Consider the following 24,137-nt stretch of genomic DNA (forward strand, 5'->3'; position numbering starts at 1 on the left):
TTCTGCGGTCCAGTTTACCCCAAACCATCTCGATTGGGTTCAGGTCTGGTGACTGTGGAGGCCAGGTCATCTGGCGTAGCACCCCATCACTCTCCTTCTTGGTCAAATAGCCCTTACACAGCCTGGAGGTGTGTTTGAGGTCATTGTCCTGTTGAAAAATAAATGATGGTCCAACTAAACGCAAACCGGATGGAATAGCATGCCGCTGCAAGATGCTGTGGTAGCCATGCTGGTTCAGTATGCCTTCAATTTTGAATAAATCCCCAACAGTGTCATAAGCAAAGCACCCCCACACCATCACACCTCCTCCTCCATGCTTCCCGTTGTTACCCAGGCATGTAGAGTCCATCCGTTCACCTTTTCTGCGTCGCACAAAGACACGGTGGTTGGACCAAAGATCTCAAATTTGGACTCATCAGACCAAAGCACAGATTTCCACTGGTCTAATGTCCATTCCTTGTGTTCTTTAGCCCAAACACGTCTCTTCTGCTTGTTGCCTGTCCTTAGCAGTGGTTTCCTAGCAGCTATTTTACCATGAAGGCCTGCTGCACAAAGTCTCCTCTTAACAGTTGTTGTAGAGATGTGTCTGCTGCTAGAACTCTGTGTAGCATTGACCATTTAAAAATCTTTAAATGAGGTGTGTCCAAACTTTTTGTCTGTACTGTATATATATATATATATATATATATTTTTTTTTACATCTCTTCAAATGCATATTGGAGTGTGTCCTATTTTTTGCCAGCCCTTCTAATTGCTGCATATACAAAATAACAGTATAGGAGACTCACTCTTTAATAATGGAAAGAACAAAAGAAATAGATTCTATATTCTAGAATATTACCTGTCTTATCTGAAATTCGTTTACGGGTGAGGTATCGCAGTATGGACAACATATTACACCAATCCAGCCAGGTATTATTGCCTTATACTGCGTGCAGCTGGTGCTGCCCCCAAAAATTTAAAATCTATTCTATTCCCTATTGATAACGCTGTTAGATGCATTTACAATAGGGACAGGTGCTAGGTGCACTCATCAATTCCAGATGAGTGTTCATTCTGGTTGCATAAATGTCTTCCACAGTCCATAACTTTTTTATTATTTCTTTGGCCTTACAAAGAAGTCATTACCCTGGAAAGAATGTTTCTTAACATTTTTTCCATTTTAGCTTGTTTTTTGTATGTTTTTTTTTATTGTCAGTCCGTAAAAGTGGCATGATACTCGGACAACATTGTTCACAGATATGCTATTTGTCATCGACCAACTGTGAATAGGTTTGAACCCACAACTGCAATACTTTAAATGGAGTGTAATATTTGACACATTCATGAAAATTACTGGATTCTTAGGGCAGTAATATGGAATCATGTCTTATGACCACGGTTTCAGGCAGTCACCTAATAGTATGGTATTTGTCAGTAACCAAGTGTCAATAGTTTGGAACAACCTACACCTGGCAGACTTGTTCCCAAAAATTTCTGTATTATTATGGCTGCCATATGGGATCACGTCTGATGGCCATGGTTTCACGCAGTCGCCTAATAGTATGGTATTTGTCAGCGACCAACTGTGAATAGGGTTGAACACACAACTGCCATACTTCAAATGCAGTGTGATATCTGACACGTTCCCAAAAATTTCTGTATTATTACGGCAGTCATATGTGATCACGCCTGATGGCCACGGTTTCACGCAGTCGCCTAATAGTATGGTATTTGTCAGCAACCAAGTGTCAATACTTTGGAACAACATACACCTGTCAGACTTTAAATGTAGTGTGATATCTGACAAATTCCCCAAAATTTCTGTATTATTACGGCAGCCATATGGGATCATGTCTGATCATGGAAAAAATTGTGCTTCCACAATACAGTAATGCGAATAAAATAAAAAAAATCTGGCTGTATTCTGCTAACAAACAAATGGAGCACTAAAATGTTGGACAGTATTGCTTTTTAAAGAAATAATCAGGATTAAGAGCAAAAAAAAATTAGCCATGATATGTAGTTCAATGGCTATCTGTAACAAGCAGCAGCAGAAGCAAACAGAACATGCAATGGACCCTATTGTGCTGTATAGTGTTCACAATCTCTGTCTGCCTAACTCCTGCTATCACCAGTGAATATATGCAGCTGGATTAGGCCTTAGAAGGACTGTTAGTTCAGATGGATATATATCTTGCTGTGGAATACCTATACTTAACTATTACACCGCCAATTATCTCCCTAGCTAAGCAGCATATCTCCCTACTCTGCCTGTTTCCGGGTAAGACTGTGATGAGCATAGGGCCACCAGGTATTATATAGACCCGATGACGCTATGCGGTCTGCCAATCACTGTAATGCCACAACCAACATTGCTACGTCATTACAGTGCGTGGCAAGCAATCCCTGCATGTTCATTGGCTCTCTAAAGGGCGCCAAACATGCGGGGAAGAGACCCGAGTTCCCGCCGAGCATCCTGGAAATACTCTCCGAGCATGTTGAGCAGTGAGATGCTCGGGCGAGTACTGAGCAGTGACGAGCACACTAGTCATTACATAGATGACATGATCATGATTTGGGAAGGGACAGAGGAGGAGGCGAAACATTTTGCTTCTGATATGAATAATAATGAATTAAATTTACGCTTTACTTCAAAATTGTCCTGTAATAAAACTGAATATCTGGATGTGGTGTTATCTGGGGATGTAGATACAGGTAAAATGTAAATCTTTCCATATAGAAAAAGCAAAAATAGTAACTCCATTCTTTCAGCAGATTCTTGCCATCCTTCACACGTCATAAATAATATTCCCATTGGAGAACTATGGTTAATTATTCTGTTGAGTCAAAAAGAGCGGTGAATAGGTTAAAACATAAAGGGTATTCTAATTGTATTTTAAAAAGGGCTGAGAATATCGTAGAAAAAAATCGATCGCACCAGTTTATTAATAGAAAATAAAAAAGTTATTAATAATAGACAAAATAAACAAAATAATGATCGCTCTATTAATTTCATAACTCAATACAGCCCACAATATTTTGATATTATAAAGATTAATCAGAAATACCTACCCATTCTTAATGAAGATGAAAAACTTGCGGTAATTCTACAAAAATCTAAAGTTAAATATATAGAAAAGAGCTCCCACACTGGGAAATATTTTATCATTCAGTTTTTTTAATATGTCTAAACCGGTTATTCAGTCTACCTGGCTTTCTGTGAAAGGATTTCATAGGTTTGGTCATGTCCCTTGCAAAGCGTGTCTTTATGCGGAAAATAAAAAAACAAAATTCACTTCTATAGCCAAGAGCAGTTTCCAATAAAAAACGTTATTAACAGTAACACAATGGGGGTGAAAGCACCAAATGCGCGTTACAGTATGTTGGGTGCCCTATAGGACGGCTTAAAAAAACGCATCCGACGTCACCTTTCAGATGGGATTAACCCCACTGCTCTTAATGTCTCTGCAGTTTCTAGACATTTTCAGCAGGTTCATAAAGGGGATATCAGTTCCCTCAAATTTTCTGGTATTGAAAAGGTTAATAGACCTTTCAGAGGTGGAGACTTTAGGAGAAAGATCTCGAATAGAGAAACGTTTTGGATTGTAAATTGCACACCCGCGTTCCAAACAGCTCGAATACCGGCCAGGATCTGATCCTCCAATACAGCTGAAATATTCTAGATTTTTGTTTCCTATTATTATATATCAAATGTTTATTAATCGCTGTTTATATTTTGTTCGGCTAATATCTATATTTTTTCCTTATTTCTTGCTAGCTTTATATGTTACATGCTTTTTTCCCTCACAGGGTTAAATTCAGGTGATTTTTAATTAGTTTACCCGGGTTGCTGTCTTTATATGTCTCGTTGCATCTGTCGTTATACCATGATTAAGGCGCTAAGCTGAAACGCGTTGGTCTTCACTTACCTTCTCCTGGATATCTGATGGTGACCGGCTATTACATGTTTAACGAGTCTAATAACATTTCTACTTTTATGCAAGTTTTGCCTCTCGCTGAAGGATTTGCTGCTTTTTCCTGTGTTGATTCTTCACGGCCAAGAATAGGACGACTCCGTGTATAATGGTGATCTACAAACAGTGAACTGACTATTCCCTATACCTGACCCCACACATAACCCTCAACTCATCCAGCACCATGACAACCAGCACAGCAGAGTCCTGCATCCACTGAGGCCCCTGATCATGTGACCCCTGACTCCTCCCCTCCTGTGACCTCATCACAGCTCCTGTGCGCACAGAGCAGCCATATATGTGGTGGCGGCTCTGCAGGTGGAGGTATGTGGAGACCCCATTACTGGGCGCAGGGGGCATTAACCCCTTCAGCACCGAGACTCTTTTGGGGTCTTGTGTTGCCCCTTTATAAGAATCATAAGGTTTTTGTTCTGTTTCCTGTAATAGATACATACGACCCAACTATGGAGACAGGAAGGGAGGAAACGTATTGTTCTCATAGTACAGGGCCCCTTTACTGGCACCACAGTGTAATGTCCCCATTATGCCCCTTATACAGGATGTAAGATGCCCCCACACAGTGTAATGCCCCCATTATGCCCCTTATGCAGGATGTATGATGCCCCCCACAGTGTACTGCCCCCATTATGCCCCTTATACAGTATGTATGATGCCCCCACACAGTGTAATGCCCCCATTATGCCCCTTATGCAGGATGTATGATGCCCCCACAGTGTAATGCCCCATTATGCCCCTTATGCAGGATGTATGATTCCCCCACACAGTGTAATGCCCCCATTATGCCCCTTATGCAGTATGTATGATGCCCCTGTAATCAGATGAATGGATACAACGCACAGACATACACAATGTGGAAGTAACCAATATAATTATTTATGTCCCTGATATGGGGGAATTGTGATAACTATAGCAACAGTGAATAATGCAGAACAGGGAGATTACAAGGTGAAATCTACAATATCAGATATACAGGGAATTCTCCGGCTCACTCTAACTGTAATCGCAGCCTCTAACCGTATGTTACTTTATCTACTGACAAGGGTGATGGTCCGGACACATATAGGCCATTATGTTCTCCGGTGTAGAACTCATAACTACGGGCATGAGCAGTCACGGGTACTAGTTTTAGGCAATCAGTTTTATCAGTGTAAAGCGCGTCACTTCCGGACATGCACACTAGGGGATGTATATATATATATTACATACAGTGGGTACGGAAAGTATTCAGACCCCTTTAAATTTTTCCCTCTTTGTTTCATTGCAGCCATTTGGTAAATTCTAAAAAGTTTTTTTTTTCTCATTAAAATAAAGTACACTCTGCACCCCATCTTGACTGAAAAAAAACAAATGTAGAAATTTTTGCAAATTTATTAAAAAAGAAAAACTGAAATATCACATGGTCATAAGTATTCAGACCCTTTGCTCAGTATTGAGTAGAAGCACCCTTTTGAGCTAGTACAGCCGTGACTCTTCTTGGGAATGATGCAACAAGTTTTTCACACCTGGATTTGGGGATCCTCTGCCATTCTTCCTTGCAGATCCTCTCCAGTTCCGTCAGGTTGGATCGTGAACATTGGTGGACAGCCATTTTCAGGTCTCTCCAGAGATGCTTGATTGGGTTTAGGTCAGGGCTCTGGCTGGGCCAGTCAAGAATGGTCACAGAGTTGTTCTGAAGCCACTGCTTTGTTGTTTTAGCTGTGTGCTTAGGGTCATTGTCTTGTTGGAAAGTGAACCTTCGGCCAAGTCTGAGGTCCAGAGCACTCTGGAAGAGGTTTTCATCCAGAATATCTCTGTACTTGGCCGCATTCATGTTTCCTTCAATTGCAACCAGTTGTCCTGTCCCTGCAGCTGAAAAACACCCCCATAGCATGATGCTGCCACCACCATGTTTCACTGTTGGGATTGTATTGGGCAGGTGATGAGCAGTGCCTGGTTTTCTCCACACATACCTCTTAGAATTATCACTAAAATGTTCTATCTTCGTCTCAGACCAGAGAATCTTATTTCTCATAGTCTGGGAGTCCTTCATTTGTTTTTGATCAAACTCTATGCGGGTTTTCATATGTCTTGCACTGAGGAGAGCATCCGTCGGGCCACTCTGCCATAAAGGCCCGACTGGTGGAGGGCTGCATTGATAGACTTTGTGGAACTTTTTCCTATCTCCCTACTGCATCTCTGGAACTCAGCCACAGTGATCTTGGGGTTCTTTACCTCTCACCAAGGCTCAGTTTGGCTGGACGGCCAGGTCTAGGAAGACTTCTGGTGGTCCCAAACTTCTTCCATTTAAGGAATATGGAGGCCACTGTGCTCTTGGGAACCTTGAGTATTGCATACATTCTTTTATAACCTTGGCCAGATCTGTGCCTTGCCACAATTCTGTTTCTCAGCTCCTTGGGCAGTTCCTTTTGAGCTCATGATTCTCATTTGGTCTGACATGCACTGAGAGCTGTGAGGTCTTATATAGACAGGTGTGTGCCTTTCCAAATCAAGTCCTATCAGTTTAATTAAAAACAGCTGGACTTCAATGAAGGAGTAGAACCATCTCAAGGAGGATCACAAGGAAATGGACAGCATGTGACTTAAATATGATTGTCTGAGCAAAGGGTCTGAATACTTATGACCATGTGATATTTCAGTTTTTCTTTTTAATAAATTTGCAAAAATTTCTACATTTGTTTTTTTTTCAGTCAAGATGGGGTGCAGAGTGTACTTTAATGAGAAAAAAAAAATAAACTTTTTAGAATTTACCAAATGGCTGCAATGAAACAAAGAGTGAAAAATTTAAAGGAGTCTGAATACTTTCTGTACCCACTGTATATATTATTTTCCCTAGCGGGGGTTTCCGGTTCTTCCCCCTAGGATGCAAGTCCTCCTGACAAAGTTTATTTAGGCTCGCTGTGCCGCCATCACTTCAACCAGCCTTGCCCTGCTTGTTGTAGTAGCCTGGACCAACCCCAGTACTATACGTCAGTGCTGGAAGCAGCAGCTTGGATCACTTGCGCCTCCCACTCTTCACTGTAGGCGTACACTCCCGAGAGGAATCTCCTCGCGGATCTTCGGTGCTTATCCAACTGTGGGCATTTCTCATACCCGAAGTACTGGGGTCTAGTTCTCTGGCCTTGACTGGCGTAGTTGAGACTTCGGCTCTTGACCGGCGCAGGTCTGGGCCTTGGGCGCTTTACTACAGCCTGGTTCCTCGGCTTCAGATTCCCCAGCACATATCATGCTCTATTCTTTGCTTGGCAACAAATCTGCTCCCATTTTGGGGAGCTGGCCTTTTATGTCAAGAAACTGGGTCATTAAAGTCACCTTACCCGGTGAACCATCTAGACTCCTTCCTGAAACTCTACCTCTTCCCATTGGTTCTGGAGGGTTCCACTTGGATGACAGATGGCAATCTTCTTATACAAATGCCGCACAACACTGAGGATTTTCGCGTCTTATGGCGCACAATCTTACACTCCTTATGCAGTATGTATGATGCCCCTCACACAGTATAATGTTCCTACAGTACTGCCATCTCTCATACAAAAGATAATATTTACACAGTTCCACAATCCTCCCCACACACAGTACAATGTTTCCACTGTGCCACCATCCCTCACACACAGTATAATATTCCCACTGTACCACCATCCCTCACACACATTATAATATTCCCACTGTACCACCATCCCTCACACACAGTATAATGTTTCCACTCTACCACCATCCCTCACACACATTATAATATTCCCACTGTACCACCATTCCCACCACACACAGTATAATATTCCCACTGTACCACCATCCCTCACACACATTATAATATTCCCACTGTACCACCATCCCTCACACACATAATATTCCCACTGTACCACCATCCCTCACACACATTATAATATCCCCACTGTACCACCATCCCTCACACACATTATAATATTCCCACTGTACCACCATCCCTCACACACATTATAATATTCCCACTGTACCACCATCCCTCACACACATTATAATATTCCCACTGTACCACCATTCCCACCACACACAGTATAATATTCCCACTGTACCACCATCCCTCACACACATTATAATATTCCCACTGTACCACCATCCCTCACACACATTATAATATCCCCACTGTACCACCATCCCTCACACACATTATAATATTCCCACTGTACCACCATCCCTCACACACATTATAATATTACCACTGTACCACCATTCTCACCACACACAGTATAATGTTCCCACAGTAACATTCCCCTAGCACAAAATTTAATGTTCCCACAATACCACCATCCTTCCATGCACATTATAATGTTTCCAGGGGACTGCCATCCCCCACTAACAGTGTAATGTTCCCACAGTACTGCCACCTCCCCACACACAGTAAAATTTTCCCACAGTACTGCCTCCTACATACACAAAATGGTACTATCTACCCCATGGCTAATTAATAAATACTTACTTAGCCCCATTTTTGTTGCAGATGCTAATAAACCCAGGACCTATGAGATATTTACGTATTACCAAATTACCGTAGGGGTAAATAAACCCTAATTAAAGGATTAAAAGCAATAAAACATTAATTATCTTTAAAAGTGGTAGATCAATTCAAAATTTCGCCATATTATCTCCACTATGACTGCAGGAAGAAAGAGCAAGAAGCTGTTAAGATTTTGGACATAGAAGTGGACAATTTATTGGTAGGTATTGGACCTATGGTGCTAAAGCAAAGGCTTTAAAAGGTAAGTGACTCCATTTTTTATTGCATTATAACCCCAGCCCCCTGAGGAAGCCAGTCATCGAATGGACATAGAGAGTACTACTGAGAAGTTGTACCGATGGACCTCAGCCAGTGAGGTCCTCACAAATCAACTGGGAGCATAGAGTAGCTCTCAGGGGCCGTAGTGACACAGGGGATGATGGGCCTTCCCATAATGGTTTGCTGGACTGTTGTGGCTTGTAACAAAAGTTATATACTGCTACATGTAACCGGAAAGTTCCTGACTGCTTCTTCTGCATTATGCATTCATACGCTGCATTCAATCACGCAGTTAAATCTGCATGTGTTCATTGAACAATGCGGATTTACCACATCTAATACATTCTATTGTGGAAATTTCTGTTTTCGGAGACTAGTGTCTCCACAACAGAAATTAACATGCTGTGGCTCGCAAAACCGCACCTCTGGTGAGTTTATGCAACGTCAAATAGAAGCACAGTGGGCATGGGATTTCTATAAATCCCATCCACTGTGCTTGTAATGTGGAATGTAGCGTTTTATACGCAGCGCAGGTGAGCTGCATCCAAAACTCTGCTATTCCTGATCGTGGGCACGTACCCTTGGACATTGTTCTTCCTCATTCATCTCCACATCATCTGGTCCAGGCTTGCAGAGTCGGGAGATATGAGTTCTCTATATATATATTTTTTTCCTTTTGAGGTTCGGGGGCCAAATTATAGCTATTGTTGTTATGGACGTGACTTACCTAACATTGCGCAGTGAATCTGTTTTCACTATAGTGACTGATATTTCTTGTTAATAAAACTGTGATATTTTTTTCACTTTAAACTTTTTTTTAAGCAACACTGATTAGTGCGATCATACAACATACAAACCTCTGATTGCTAAGGTGATGCACTGTACTACTGTAGTGCCGTGTATTATCCCTGCCTGTCAGTGTAATACTAACGGCCCCATACACATGAGATAAGTGTTGCCTAAATGGTCATTTGGCAGCCGGCTATCTCTCCCAACTCTACCATACACACAAATATTCCAGCTTTCCTGTGGTCTGTATGAGAGAGTCGCCTCCAGACTCCTCTAGTCGAGGATTATCTACAGGAAAAACAAATGGATTAGCCTCTGAAATTCAGGATGCCAGATCCTTCCCTGCCCTGACATCATCTGTCCGTAGGCCCCGAATACATTGTATAGTCGACTAAACCCCACTGAAATCAGTGCTTTAATGAAACTTTAGTCTAAAGTGTTTGGGGGTGTTAAAAGGTAACTTATTACTATCGAGTACTTGGGTGAGGAGGGGAATTGAGCCGAACATTGTCAAACCTTCTTAGATGCCATGTTTCCTTTTGACAGCAGCAAGTGGTTAAACTGCCAGGGTTTCTGTTGCAGACGCACCTGTGCCATCTCTGCAGTGTACATCTATGTTCTGGTGCCCTAAAGAGTTATTTTTTTTTTAAAAACAAATGTTTAACCTCTTAAGAAATAACAATGGGCCTAATACGTTTTGCAAGTTTCTTTCTTTTTACAAGAATTGTTGGTGCCAGTTTTCTTTTGAAACATTTTAATATCTGATTTTTTTCTGGTGTATTTCTTGTAATATAGGAAAGCCTGAGTTCAGAAATAAACCCCATAAAAAACTGTATATGGAGACTTTGGTATCAAATAATTTCTGTCTGCGGTGTTTGTGCAAACAAAAAAGCTTTTATAAAAGCCTCAAACTTCTGTGTGTGAATCAGTCATGAGATCTAACATGGTAGAGCCCGGGGAAGACGGGAAACATTCATATAGATGGCTGGTGGTGATGTAGTAAGTGACAGACTCTGGCCAAAAATGTTTCTAGAGCTGTAGTAGAAGATGAAGATGTCGTCCTCATCATGAAGTAGTTATTTCTCATGTCACGTGTAATGAATATCTCCTGCAGTATTGCTAATGCCGATTCCAGTGTCGGTAAATGAGACGACAATTAGTGTTATGGAAGATGAGTCTATGAGAAACGCATTCAACTGGAGAGGAAGAAAATGCTTGTTTTCTGTGGCATAAAATATATAGGTTTTATTAGTAGATGTGAAGAAGAAAACTAAATACTGTAAAATAATAAATCTCCTCAAATGTTTCCCTTATTATCTCCAGTAATTGTATTATTACACAGGATTTTTATGATGTTACATCGGCTCATCATCTTCTTATTCAGGTTTCTACAATATCAGATCCTCTCAGTGAAGATCTTCTAGATAAGAGAATTTTCTTGATTTACCCATCAAAGATGGATATGGACAGAGACAAGATGGCGGAGAGGATATTACACCTCACCCTGGAGATCCTCTTCCAGCTTACTGGAGAGGTGAGAGATTCTGATGACGTCACATTACATCATTCTTATCTATGGGAATAACAGATGGACAGAACTGGAGAGGTGAGGACTCTGGAAATGTCTGGAGTGAGATTTATTAATGTGTCTCTCCATAACCAGGATTACACAGTAGTGAAGAAGACCTCTAGTGAGCGCTGTCAGGACCCTGCGTCTGAGGGATGGAGAAGACCCCTGAGCCCAATCACGGGGCCTCCACCTTACACCCTGATACATGAGGACATCAATGACCAGAAGATCCTAGAACTCACCTACAAGATGATTGAGCTGCTGACTGGAGAGATGACACTGCTGGGAATGCTGGGACATTATACAGTAATGCTATGAAGAGATCAGGGGATGACTGTATCATTGTATGAGTTAGGTTCCTATAAGGTGTCAGGATGTCGCTGTCTATTTCTCCATGGAGGAGTGGGAGTATTTAGAAGGACACAAAGATCTGTACAAGGACATCATGATGGAGGTTCCCCAGCCCCTCACATCGCCAGGTAATAGACAGGACTAAATACACATGGCCTATAATTATCTGTATGTAAAGGATGAATTCAGTCCCTGTATGTGTTTCCTCCAGATCTATCCAGTAAGAGAACAACACCAGAGAGATGTCCCCGTCCTCTTCTTTCACAAGACTGTAAACAAGAAGATCCCAGTGTTCCTCAGGATCATCAGGTAGATGAAGAGAAGGTGTCATGAAATCTCCCCTATGATGTATACAGTTATATGAAAAAGTTTGGGCACCCCTATTAATCTTAAGCTTCATGTTTTATAAATATTGGTGTTTTTGCACCAGCTATTTCAGTTTGATATATGTTATAACTGTTGGACACAGTAATGTTTCTGCCTTGAAATGAGGTTTATTGTACTAACAGAAAATGTGCAATCAGCATTCAAACAAAATTTGACAGGTGCATAAGTATGGGCACTCTTATCATTTTCTTGTTTTAAATACTCCTACCTACTTTTTACTGACTTACTAAAGCACTTTTTTTGGTTTTGTAACCTCATTGAGCTTTGAACTTCATAGCCAGGTGTATGCAATCATGAGAAATGCTTCTTAAAGTGGCCACTTGCAAGTTGTTCTCCTGTTTGAATCTCCTCTGAAGAGTGGCATCATGGGCTCCTCAAAACAACTGTCAAATGATCTGAAAACAAAGATTATTCATCATAGTTGTTCAGGGGAAGGATACAAAAAGCTGTCTCAGAGATTTAACCTGTCAGTCTCCACTGTGAGGAACATAGTAATGAAATGGAAGAACACAGGGACAGTTCTTGTTAAGGCCAGAAGTGGCAGGCCAAGAAAAACATCAGAAAGGCAGAGAAGAAGAATGGTGAGATCAGTCAAGGACAATCCTCAGACCACCTCCAGAGAGCTGCAGCATCAACTTGCTCCAGATGGTGTCACTGTGCATCGGTAAACTATACAACGCACTTTGCACAAGGAGAAGCTGTATGGGAGAGTGATGCGAAAGAAGCCGTTTCTGCAAGCACGCCACAAACAGAGTCGGCTGAGGTATGCAAAAGCACATTTGGAGAAGCCAATTTCTTTTTGGAAGAAGGTCCTGTGGACTGATGAAACCAAGATTGAGTTGTTTGGTCATACAAAAAGGCGTTATGCATGGCGGCAAAAAAACACAGCATTCCAAGAAAAACACTTGCTACCCACAGTAAAATTTGGTGAAGGTTCCATCATGCTTTGGGGCTGTGTGGCCTATGCCGGCACCGGGAATCTTGTTAAAGTTGAGGGACGCATGGATTGCACTCAGTATCAGCAGATTCTTGACAATAATGTTCAAGAATCAGTGACAAAGTTGAAGTTACGCAGGGGATGGATCTTTCAGCAAGACAATGATCCAAAACACCGCTCCAAATCTACTCAGGCATTCATGCAGAGGAACAATTACAATGTTCTGGAATGGCCATCCCAGTCCCCAGACCTGAATATCATTGAACATCTGTGGGATCATTTGAAGAGGGCTGTCCATGCTTGGCGACCATCAAACTTAACTGAACTGGAATTGTTTTGTAAAGAGGAATGGTCAAAAATACCTTCATCCAGGATCCAGGAAATCATTAAAAGCTACAGGAAGCGACTAGAGGCTGTTATTTTTGCAAAAGGAGGATCTACTAAATATTAATGTCACTTTTCTGGTGAGGTGCCCATACTTATGCACCTGTCAAATTTTGTTTGAATGCAGATTGCACATTTTCTGTTAGTACAATAAACCTCATTTCAAGGCAGAAACATTACTGTGTCCAACAGTTATTACATATATCAAACTGAAATAGCTGTTGCAAAAACACCAATTTTTATAAAACATTAAGCTTAAGATTAATAGGGGTGCCCAAACTTTTTCATATAACTGTAGATGTCTGTGAAGGTCTTGTGCTCAATTTTGTTTTATCTACCAGTATTACATGTTTTATACTTGTGAAATGAGAACGGTGGAGATGGCAGGATTAGAGCTGATCATGGATGTGACTTCTTCATCTGTCTGTGTCTTTTACAATATTTGTTTCAGGGTGAAGATCTGACCCATATTAATACTACAGAGACATATGTGAGGGGTGATGAGCGGTGTAAGGAGGAGATTCCTACATATGACTACCCAGGTGAGTAGTAACCACTAAATGCAGAGAGGCCACAGATTCTTCTCAGTCACCGGCTGTGGCTGCTTTATTGGTGGTGTAGACCGGCCGTATCACAATCGTGTGATCACCATTTTGCCGCTAGACCACAACATTCTCCTCCATCCGAAAATGTTCAAATTACTTTGTGAATTGGGAAAGCCCTTTTCTAGAGAACTTACAACCTGGAGGATCCACCTACCCCCTGGGATTAGGAGACGCTGACCATTACCTGCCCAGATATGTAAACTACAAAGTCAAATGACAGCGTACATAGAATGTGCTGACAAGTTAGAAAATCACTTGAAGAAAAACATTATGATGGGCCTGTAAGAGAAAGTGGAGGGTAATGATGCTGTTGGCTTCCTAGATCCCTGATATCTTATTGGATGAATCTACCTTCTCTCCCTTCTGTGCTGCTGAATGTGCTCATATGGTCCCTACAAGACCAGGTCCAGTCTTTCTGGCCAAACTTCACTTTTATGATCTACAACATTAAATGTGCAGTGAGGGCCAAGTGTGAATTTCTGTACAATAACAACAGAGTTTCCCTTTATCTTGACTTTTCAAACCAATTAACTTCAAACAGGATCGTGATATACTACATAAAAACATTACACCTGTGCCATGATATATCTCTAAGCTGTGCTTGGCTGAAGGCTGTAATATACATATATTCACACCTGCAGAAGATGTGTTGGCTCGAGCCCTGGTTTCATGGATTCACTCCACATCATAAATTCCATTATGTTTTCAATCCTAAGGAATTCAGATTACTGCACAATCTCTCCTGAAATGGGGAGCTGTCACGAAAACACCAATTGGTCAGACCTTGCAGCTCTCTGGCGCCCCCTTATCCTGCTGGTCAAACACGGTATTGACCGAGGATAAGCACGGGCGCAGCTGCTCTAATTTATGTCGACTATTGCGGCACGTGATGTGACAGGACGTATATATACCACCAGTTCCTTCCAGGAACGTACAGTGCTGGCCAAAAGTATTGGCACACCTGCAATTCTGTCAGATAATACTCAGTTTCTTCCTGAAAATGATTGCAATCACAAATTCTTTGGTATTATTCTCTTCATTTAATTTGTCTTCAATGAAAAAAACACAAAAAGAATTGTCCTAAAGCCAAATTGGATATAATTCTACACCAAACCTAAAAAACGGGGTGGACAAAAGTATTGGCACCATTTGAAAAATCATGTGATGCTTCTCTAATTCGTGTAATTAACATCACCTGTAACTTACCTGTGGCACCTAACAGGTGTTGGCAATAACTAAATCACACTTGCAGCCAGTTAACATGGATTAAAGTTGACTCAACCTCTGTCCTGTGTCCTTGTGTGTACCACATTGAGCATGGAGAAAAGAAAGAAGACCAAACAACTGTCTGAGGACTTGAGAAACCAAATTGTGAGGAAGCATGAGCAATCTCAAGGCTACAAGTCCATCTCCAGAGACCTGAATGTTCCTGTGTCTTCCGTGCGCAGTGTCATCAAGAAGTATAAAGCCCATGGCACTGTGGCTAACCTCCCTAGATGAGGACGGAAAAGAAAAATTGACGAGAGATTTCAACGCAAGATTGTGCGGATGGTGGATAAAGAACCTCGACTAACATCCAAACAAGTTCAAGCTGCCCTGCAGTCCAAGGGTACAACAGTGTCAACCCGTACTATCCGTCGGCGTCTGAATGAAAAAGGACTGTATGGTAGGATACCCAGGAAGACCCCACTTCTTACCCCGAGACATAAAAAAGCCAGGCTGGAGTTTGCCAAAACTTACCTGAGAAAGCCTAAAACGTTTTGGAAGAATGTTCTCTGGTCAGATGAGACAAAAGTAGAGCTTTTTGGGAAAAAGCATCAACATAGAGTGTACAGGAAAAAAAAAGAGGCATTCAAAGAAAAGAACACGGTCCCTACAGTCAAACATGGCCGAGGTTCTCTGATGTTTTGGGGTTGCTTTGCTGCCTCTGCCACTGGACTGCTTGACCGTGTGCATGGCATTATGAAGTCTGAAGACTACCAACAAATTTTGCAGCATAATGTACAGTGCCTACAAGTAGTATTCAACCCCCTGCAGATTTAGCTGGTTGACACATGCGGAATTAACTTGGCATTGTGACATTTGTACTGTAGATCAGCCTGGAAGTGGGAAATGCACTGCAGCAAATTTTTTTTTTTTTTTTTTTTTTAAAACGTAAAAAGTTAATTCAGAGTGTCATTTATTATTCAACCCCTCAAACCACAAGAATTCTGTTTGGTCCCCCTAAAGTATTAAGAAGTAGTTCAGGCACCAAGAATAATGAGCTTCACATGTGTGGATTAAAGATCTCTTTTGCCAGCCTTTTCTGACTATTTAAGACCCTCCCCAAACTTGTGAACAGCACTCAGACATGGTCAACATGGGAAAGACAAAGGAGCATTCCAAGGCCATCAGAGACAAGATCGTGGAGGGTCACAAGGCTGGCAAGGGGTACAAAACCCTTTCCAAGGAGTTGGGCCTACCTGTCTCCACTGTTGGGAGCATCATCCGTAAGTGGAAGGATTATGGAACTACTGTTAGCCTTCCACGGCCAGGACAGCCTTTGAAAGTGTCCTCCCGTGCCGAGGCCAGGCTTGTCCGAAGAGTCAAGGCTAACCCAAGGACAACAAGGAAGGAGCTCCGGGAAGATCTCATGGCAGTGGGGACATTGGTTTCAGTCAATACCATAAGTAACGTACTCCACCGCAATGGTCTCCATTCCAGATGAGCCCGTAAGGGACCTTTACTTTCAAAGCGACATGTCAAGGCTCGTCTACAGTTTGCTCATGATCACTTGGAGGACTCTGAGACAGACTGGTTCAAGGTTCTATGGTCTGATGAGACCAAGATCGAGATCTTTGGTGCCAACCACACACGTGACGTTTGGAGACTGGATGGCACTGCATACGACCCCAAGAATACCATCCCTACAGTCAAGCATGGTGGTGGCAGCATCATGCTGTGGGGCTGTTTCTCTGCCAAGGGGCCTGGCCATCTGGTCCGCATCCATGGGAAGATGGATAGCACGGCCTACCTGGAGATTTTGGCCAAGAACCTCCGCTCCTCCATCAAGGATCTTAAGATGGGTCGTAATTTCATCTTCCAACAAGACAACGACCCAAAGCACACAGCCAAGAAAACCAAGGCCTGGTTCAATAGGGAAAAAGTCAAGGTGTTGGAGTGGCCTAGTCAGTCTCCTGACCTTAACCCAATTGAAAACTTGTGGAAGGAGCTCAAGAATAAAGTCCACATGAGACACCCAAAGAACCTAGATAACTTGGAGAAGATCTGCATGGAGGAGTGGGCCAAGATAACTCCACAGACCTGTGCCGGCCTGATCAGGTCTTATAAAAGACGATTATTTGCTGCAATTGCAAACAAGGGTTATTCCACAAAATATTAAACATAGGGGTTGTATAATAATTGACCCACACTTTTATGTTTAAAATTTAATAAAATTCAACTGAGCAACATAACTTTTTGGTTTGTAAGATTTATGCTTCTGTTCATAAAACCTACTCTTGTTTGCAGTTTGAAGGCTCTAACTTATTTGCATCTTATCAAACCAGCTAAATCTGCAGGGGGTTGAATACTACTTGTAGGCACTGTAGGGCCCAGTGTGAGAAAGCTCACCTCAGAGGTCATGGGTCTTCCAGCAGGACAATGACCCAAAACACACTTCCAAAAGCACTATAAAATGGTTTGAGAGAAAGCAATGGAGACTTCTAAGGTGGCCAGCAATGAGTCCAGACCTGAATCCCATAGAACACCTGTGGAGAGATCTCAAAATGGCAGTTTGGAGAAGGCACCCTTCAAATATCAGGGACCTGGAGCAGTTTGCCAAAGAAGAATGGTCTACAATTCCAGCAGAGCATTGTAAGAAACTCATTGATGGTTACCGGAAGCGGTTGTTCGCAGTTATTTTGGCTAAAGGTTGTGCAACCAAGTATTAGGCTGAGGGTGCCAATACTTTTGTCCGGCCCTTTTTTGGAGTTTTGTGTCAAATGATCAATGATTTGATTTTTGCTTCATTCTCTTTTGTGTTTTTTCCTTGCAAGCAAATTAAATGAAGAGAATAATACCAAAGAATTCGTGATTGCAATAATTTTCAGGAAGAAACTGAGTATTATCTGACAGAATTGCAGGGGTGCTAATACTTTTGGCCAGCACTGTATATATAACTCCGACCAGCCGCCCTCAAACCACAATATCACATAAATACTGGTATACTGCCACCACCGATCGCTTAACAGGTGGATTGGGTACCCGTTAGGTAATGTGAATTAGCGGGTGAGGAACGTGTTTGCTCGACATAGGACAAGAAGAACGAAGCTGGTAAATAATAATGATTTACTCCCAAAAGTGGGCAGTGTTTACAAAAGATATACAAGATATTATAAAAGAGACAATGTACATATATGAATAAACAGTTATTAAAATAAAAGGGATAAGTAATAGCAAAACCTGTGCCACGTGGTGATGGTCTCAGATTCTGTGGGGGGGACGGCTCCCCGGAAATTAGATGCGATTCTTCCACGCAGCGTGGTGTGCATGCGTCTGACGTCCCGGGGCAAGAATGACTTAAAAAATGTCCGTTCTGGTTTTTAGTAAAGGGGCCAAAACATTAGGAGACACCCATGGTGCTTACCTCACACGGGGACTCGGCTTTGTGAACCCACCCAGCTGCAGAAGACCTAAAACTCCTTCAGATTTCATATCTTGGTGTGGGGGGGGGGGGGTCCCACATCCAAGATGGAGACATCATGTTTGCCGTCACCACTATTCATGAAGATGAAAATCAAATATGAAATCTCTATGATGCTCAGAAGCTCAGAACCCATTTCCCGGGCTTCCGGTGGTCTCCTCGTCACGAAAACCACACCATCACAATTGGAAAAAGATGACCATCTCAAAAATGTGCTCCCTGTGTTTCTGACAGTCATGTGCATGATTAAAATCGACATTAAACATTTGTGCAGCTAAACAATAGGATTGGAGGGAAAAATCCAGGGTATACCAGTGCTTGCTCTGGGCTGAGGCTTTATGACGCTCATAAAAATTCCTGAGGTTTGGGGGAAAAGCAACAGTGAGTTCTATGTAAAACTCTTACAAATGGACAGGGGGGTGGAGATTTGAGACAGCTCTCATTTTTTAAAACTATGACCAAAAATACATTTTGCCTGACAGGAGCACTAATACTTTCTCTACTCTTCTCATCAGGACTCATAGTAGATCCAATGGTCCACCATAAATGACTGCAATTCCGGTTTAGTGTTGTAGTTCTCCCCTGATACATATATTGTTGTTGGGGATGTAACATATCTTTTATTCTGTCTTTTTTTACAGGTTCATTTTGTATGATAGTTTGAGTGTGGTGGAATCGGCCTGACTCACTTATGTGACTCTGTAACTCCCTCGTTGTCTTTAAAAGAAGGTCTCCATTATGTCTTCCCAATGCCCGAGGTCTAAATTTAAGACACCTCAGCTCTGCACTATTATAAAAAGTTCTCTTTAAATATCTAATATTTCTTCTTGAAACTCCTGTGACAGAAAATATTGGCCCTTATCATAGTTTAGATTACGAAGAGCCACCGAGCCCCATACTCCAATTACCACAGAGAGGTTTCACCACTAGTTACTCGTTTTTAACTGATGGAGACTATTGAGTTTGATCATTTCAGTAGATGTGTTATTGTCTATAGTCACAGTTTTTGACTTCAGTGATCCTCTAATTTAACCTCTTCCTGCAGCCAGTTTTGTGTTCCTAGTCAGGCTCCATTTTCAAATCAGACGTGTGTCACTTTATGTGGTGATAACTTTGGAATTCTTCACAAAGGATAATAGGAAACAAATGGACCTTACAAATTATATTCCAACTTCTCTTGAATTTGACAATACCCTATATACAGCTGTACACTACTGTCTGGGCACATGGCAGGTTAAGAAGGGAAGGAGCGACATTTAGCTATTGTATTGCTGATCTTGCTGGAATAGTTTTCAGACACAATGTATTGGGGGCGCTGTTCATGATCACCTGACAGCTCAAAAGATGGCCACCACTAACAGGCTTGGTGCTATATAATCCATTTTCCAGATCCCAGGGACTGCCTTGCTTATCCCCAGAGGAGATGGAACACACCATTTACAGAAGCCTTAATATAATAAAATGACAGAAAACCAGAGCAGTAGAAATCACCATAAAGTAGCTTCATTTTGAAAATTATAACCCTCAGTGAATTAATCTATAGGAGAAGTGAATATTTTGACTCCACAATCACTTTCCAGAAATTAGCACGCAGTGGATGTTGAAGGGTGAAAATTACACATTTGCCATTTTATTACCGAACACATAGTGCCCAGATTGTGCTCTAGGAGACGCACACCGTAAATTAAGTGGGTTCTTCTCACTATAATAATGCCAAATACATGGTTGCTAAATATTGTTTAGGCACACTTCAAGGCTCAGAAGGAAGGGGGAGATTTGACTTTGGGAGACCGGATTTTGCTGCATTGGTTTATGGATGAGTAGAAGTTTTTATTGGTATCATTTTTGCCTACATAACATTTTTTGATGGCTTCTTATTCCATATTTTGGAGACAGAATGAACAAACAGTTGAACACCACGCTCTACTGGTTCATTCTATGAGGTTTTCACTTTTCACTGTCATTCTGTCAATAACTTGCCATTTCTACAGACAGTAGAAATGTTCAAAAATGTAAATTCAAGGATATTTCATTCAAAATTATTAATTGTTTTTTTTCTTGGCAGATGACTGTACCTGGAGATCAGAGAGACCGGAGATTTTTAAATCGGATGATCTTGAGATCTTACAGGATACAATTGAAGTTTATGCCATTTCTCCAGATATCCCATCTTCCCTTCAAAGCAAAGATCTATCATCTAAGCCTATGGAACAGATCCTGTCTTCTGATTCATTACCGACTATGAAGGAAAAAAATCAAAATAAAAAAATAAGCATTAAAAAACGAACTGCTCCTAAAGGAAAGAGGTCATTTTCACTTTCAGAAAATGGAAATAGTTTTACCCTCGAAAAGTCTATTCTTAAACATCAAAAAATACACACAGCGGATAATAGATTGTTTTGTTCCAAATGTGGCCGAAGTTTTAACCAGAAATCAGTTTTTGTTGCGCACCAGCGAACTCACACAGCGGAGAAGCCTTTTTCATGTTCAGAATGTGGGAAATGTTTTAACCGGAAATCACTTCTTAATATCCACAAGAGAACTCACACGGGGGAGAAGCCTTTTTCATGTTCAGAATGTGGGAAATGTTTTAACCGGAAATCACTTCTTAATATCCACAAGAGAACTCACACGGGGGAGAAGCCTTTTTCATGTTCGGAATGTGGGAAATGTTTTAACTGGAAATCAGTTTTTGTTAGACACCAGAGAACTCACAGTAAGGAGAAGCCTTTTTCCTGTTCAGAATGTGGGAAATATTTCAACCAGAAATCACTTCTTAATATCCACAAGAGAACTCACACGGGGGAGAAGCCTTTTTCATGTTCAGAATGTGGCAAATGTTTTAACCAGAAATCAGATTTGATTAAGCACCAGAGAACCCACACAGGGGAGAAGCCTTTTTCATGTTCAGAATGTGGGAAATGTTTTAACCAGAAATCCACTTTGGTTAGTCACCAGAGAACTCACACAGGAGAGAAGCCTTTTTCCTGTTCAGAATGTGGCAAATGTTTTAACCAGAAATCAGCTTTGATTAAGCACCAGAGAGCCCACACAGGGGAGAAGCCTTTTTCGTGTCCAGAATGTGGGAAATGTTTTAACCATAAATCAGCTTTGGTTAATTACAAGAGAACTCACACAGGGGAGAAGCCTTTTTTATGTTTAGAATGTGTGAAAGGTTTTAACCAGAAATCAGCTTTGGTTAATCACCAGAGAACTCACACAGGGGAGAAGCCTTTTTCATGTTCTGAATGTGGGAAAAGTTTTAACCAGAAATCAGCTTTGGATAGACACATGAGAACTCACACAGGGGAGAAGCCTTTTTCCTAATCTTTTTTTTTTAATCCAATACATTTTTATAGATATTTTTTTATTAGTTTTTTTTTTTTACAAACCAAGAAACCAGTACATACAGTAATAAAATAACATACCATAGGATGACATACATGCATCTCTCCTATATATCCTTTCAGCTTGCCCATTACCGTCTGATAACTTGCAGTCACTATATCTTACAATTAACATTCCACATTCTTGAAATTTCAAATATAACCATAATATTGTAATAAACATTATGATCCTATACACTTATAGGTGTGCTATATTACTGTTAAATATGAATTATGGATATTCATTTTTTAATCTGAATTCTATATAGATCAGCCTCGAGCTAGGTTTTGCTGACAAGACATTCAGGCTATTCTTGTCTTTTTAGCTCAGTGTAAGTTAGTGCCATAAGCAGAACAACAGGTGCTGTGAGGGGCCAATATAACCCACACAGGGTGGGGGTCTCGGGGTCTCTTTTCCATTCTACATTACATGGCTCAGTCCTAGGATCTAAGAGCTGAAGAGACAGCTGACATGTAGGCCCTGACACACGTGCTGGACACAGACAGACGCAACCTACCATTCAGGATCCCAGGAAAAGATGGGTGAATCTCAACTAATAGGCTAATTATGGACAAATGGAAAATCACTTTGTAACTATTTCACCTATTTTATGTAACTGCTGGAATTATTCTTTTTAATGGACAACCCAAGAATAAATAATATATTCTTTGAACAATCGCATCTGATAAACAGTCCTATCTATATATAAATATACAAAAATAATTATATTTAACATTTTGGCGAGCCCCCAGTCCTGAGTTTTTTTGTGCTTTCAAGTGGCTTCCTTCTCCTTGAACAAGGTGGGGGAGAGGAGGAAAGCTTTTGCTGAACACCTGTTGTCCAAGTGTCGGGAAATCCACTAACTTTGTCACATGAATCAGAAAGAACCTACAGATAATTGAGGACTGATATATTCTCCAGATGGATTGACAGGCACCAGAAGTACTACAAGGATCAGAAGTACACTGATGACCAAACCCCAGTGTAAAGGAGAATCTGAGAAATCTGAAGTTAAGGAAAAATATGGATATTATTTCTTCTTTTCTAAGCAAAGTAAACTAAAATTAAAGGCTACTGACGAGACTGACTTAGACGTTTTGTGGCTTAGCTTATGCGCAGAATGTGAAATGGAGAATTTAAAATTAGATTCTAAGCTGGTGTCCTTTTATAGAGACAAAGAGAAGTTGAAAAATATTTTACAATTGGTTGACATTTCACAAACTTGTGTCAGAAAAGTCTAAGCATGACTGTGTAATAGTGTAAAGGATACTAATGATGTTACTGATTCTGACTGTAATGTGGAAATTGAACAGGATAACAGCTACTGAAGGTGACCGTCTGGTGACAAAGAGACTGACATGGGAACGGACAAAAGAGAAACTGACATATTAAGTGATGTAGGAGGAGACATGATAATTGACTCAAGTGATGTAGGAGGAGCTTATGTACAAAGACCATTAAAACTAGAAGAAAACTTAAAAGCTACACAGGCCCAATTCCAAATTAAAGTTAGGAAAAATTTGTTAAAATTATAAAAAATCATGCCAAAATCCATGTCTGTACAGGGTGGGCCATTTATATGGATACACCTAAATAAAATGGGAATGGTTGGTGATATTAGCTTCCGGTTTGTGGCATATTAATATATGGGAGGGGGAAAACTTTTCCAGATGGGTGGTGACCATGGCGGCCATTTTGAAGTCTGCCATTTTGGATCCAACTTTATTTTTTCCATGGGAAGAGGGTCATGTGACACATCAAACTTATTGAGAATTTCATAAGAAAAACAATGGTGTGCTTGGTTTTAACGTAACTCTATTCTTTCATGAGTTTTTTACAAGTTTCTCTTTGTTTACAGCCATTGACATGTCACAGAGGTTAACACTTGAGGAGTGGATAGAAATTGTGTTGATGTCTGGTGAACGCACAGTACTCAGGTCATTGCAGCAGATTCAATGCAAGACACCCTATGAGACCACCCATCTCCCATGCTACAGTTAGCAAACTGCTTGCCAAATTTCGTAAAACAGGTTCAGTGAACATCCCTTCAGCGGATATTAGCTACTCACAAATGGCACCCTTGCAAAATCCAGCTGCTGCAGCATCTCAACGAGGATGACCCAGATCAACGCACTGAATTTGCAGAATGGGCAAAACAAAAATTGGAACAGCATCCTCAGTTTACACAGAACATTATATTCAGTGATGAGGCAAACTTTTTGTGAATGGTGAAGTTAACAAACAAAACCACCACTATTGGTCTGACACTAACCCACAGTGGATAGATCCCTCCAAGACTGTTGGAACACAAAAAAT

General features: G+C 41.2%; 1 protein-coding gene across 1 annotated transcript; it reads left to right on the forward strand.

The window, feature by feature from the left end:
* Positions 1 to 13,546: 13,546 nt before the first annotated feature.
* On the forward strand, positions 13,547 to 23,541 carry LOC141197790 (uncharacterized). Its single transcript, XM_073662873.1, has 3 exons — positions 13,547 to 13,552; positions 13,597 to 13,687; positions 20,500 to 23,541. The coding sequence occupies exons 1-3, from the start codon at positions 13,547 to 13,549 to the stop codon at positions 21,759 to 21,761; spliced, it is 1,359 nt and encodes a 452-aa protein (XP_073518974.1). The 3' UTR covers positions 21,762 to 23,541.
* Positions 23,542 to 24,137: the final 596 nt, after the last annotated feature.

Source organism: Phyllobates terribilis, unplaced genomic scaffold (genome assembly GCF_046119375.1).
Source record: "Phyllobates terribilis strain yellow unplaced genomic scaffold, ASM4611937v1 Scaffold_88__1_contigs__length_6355796, whole genome shotgun sequence".
Taxonomy (NCBI): domain Eukaryota; kingdom Metazoa; phylum Chordata; class Amphibia; order Anura; family Dendrobatidae; genus Phyllobates; species Phyllobates terribilis.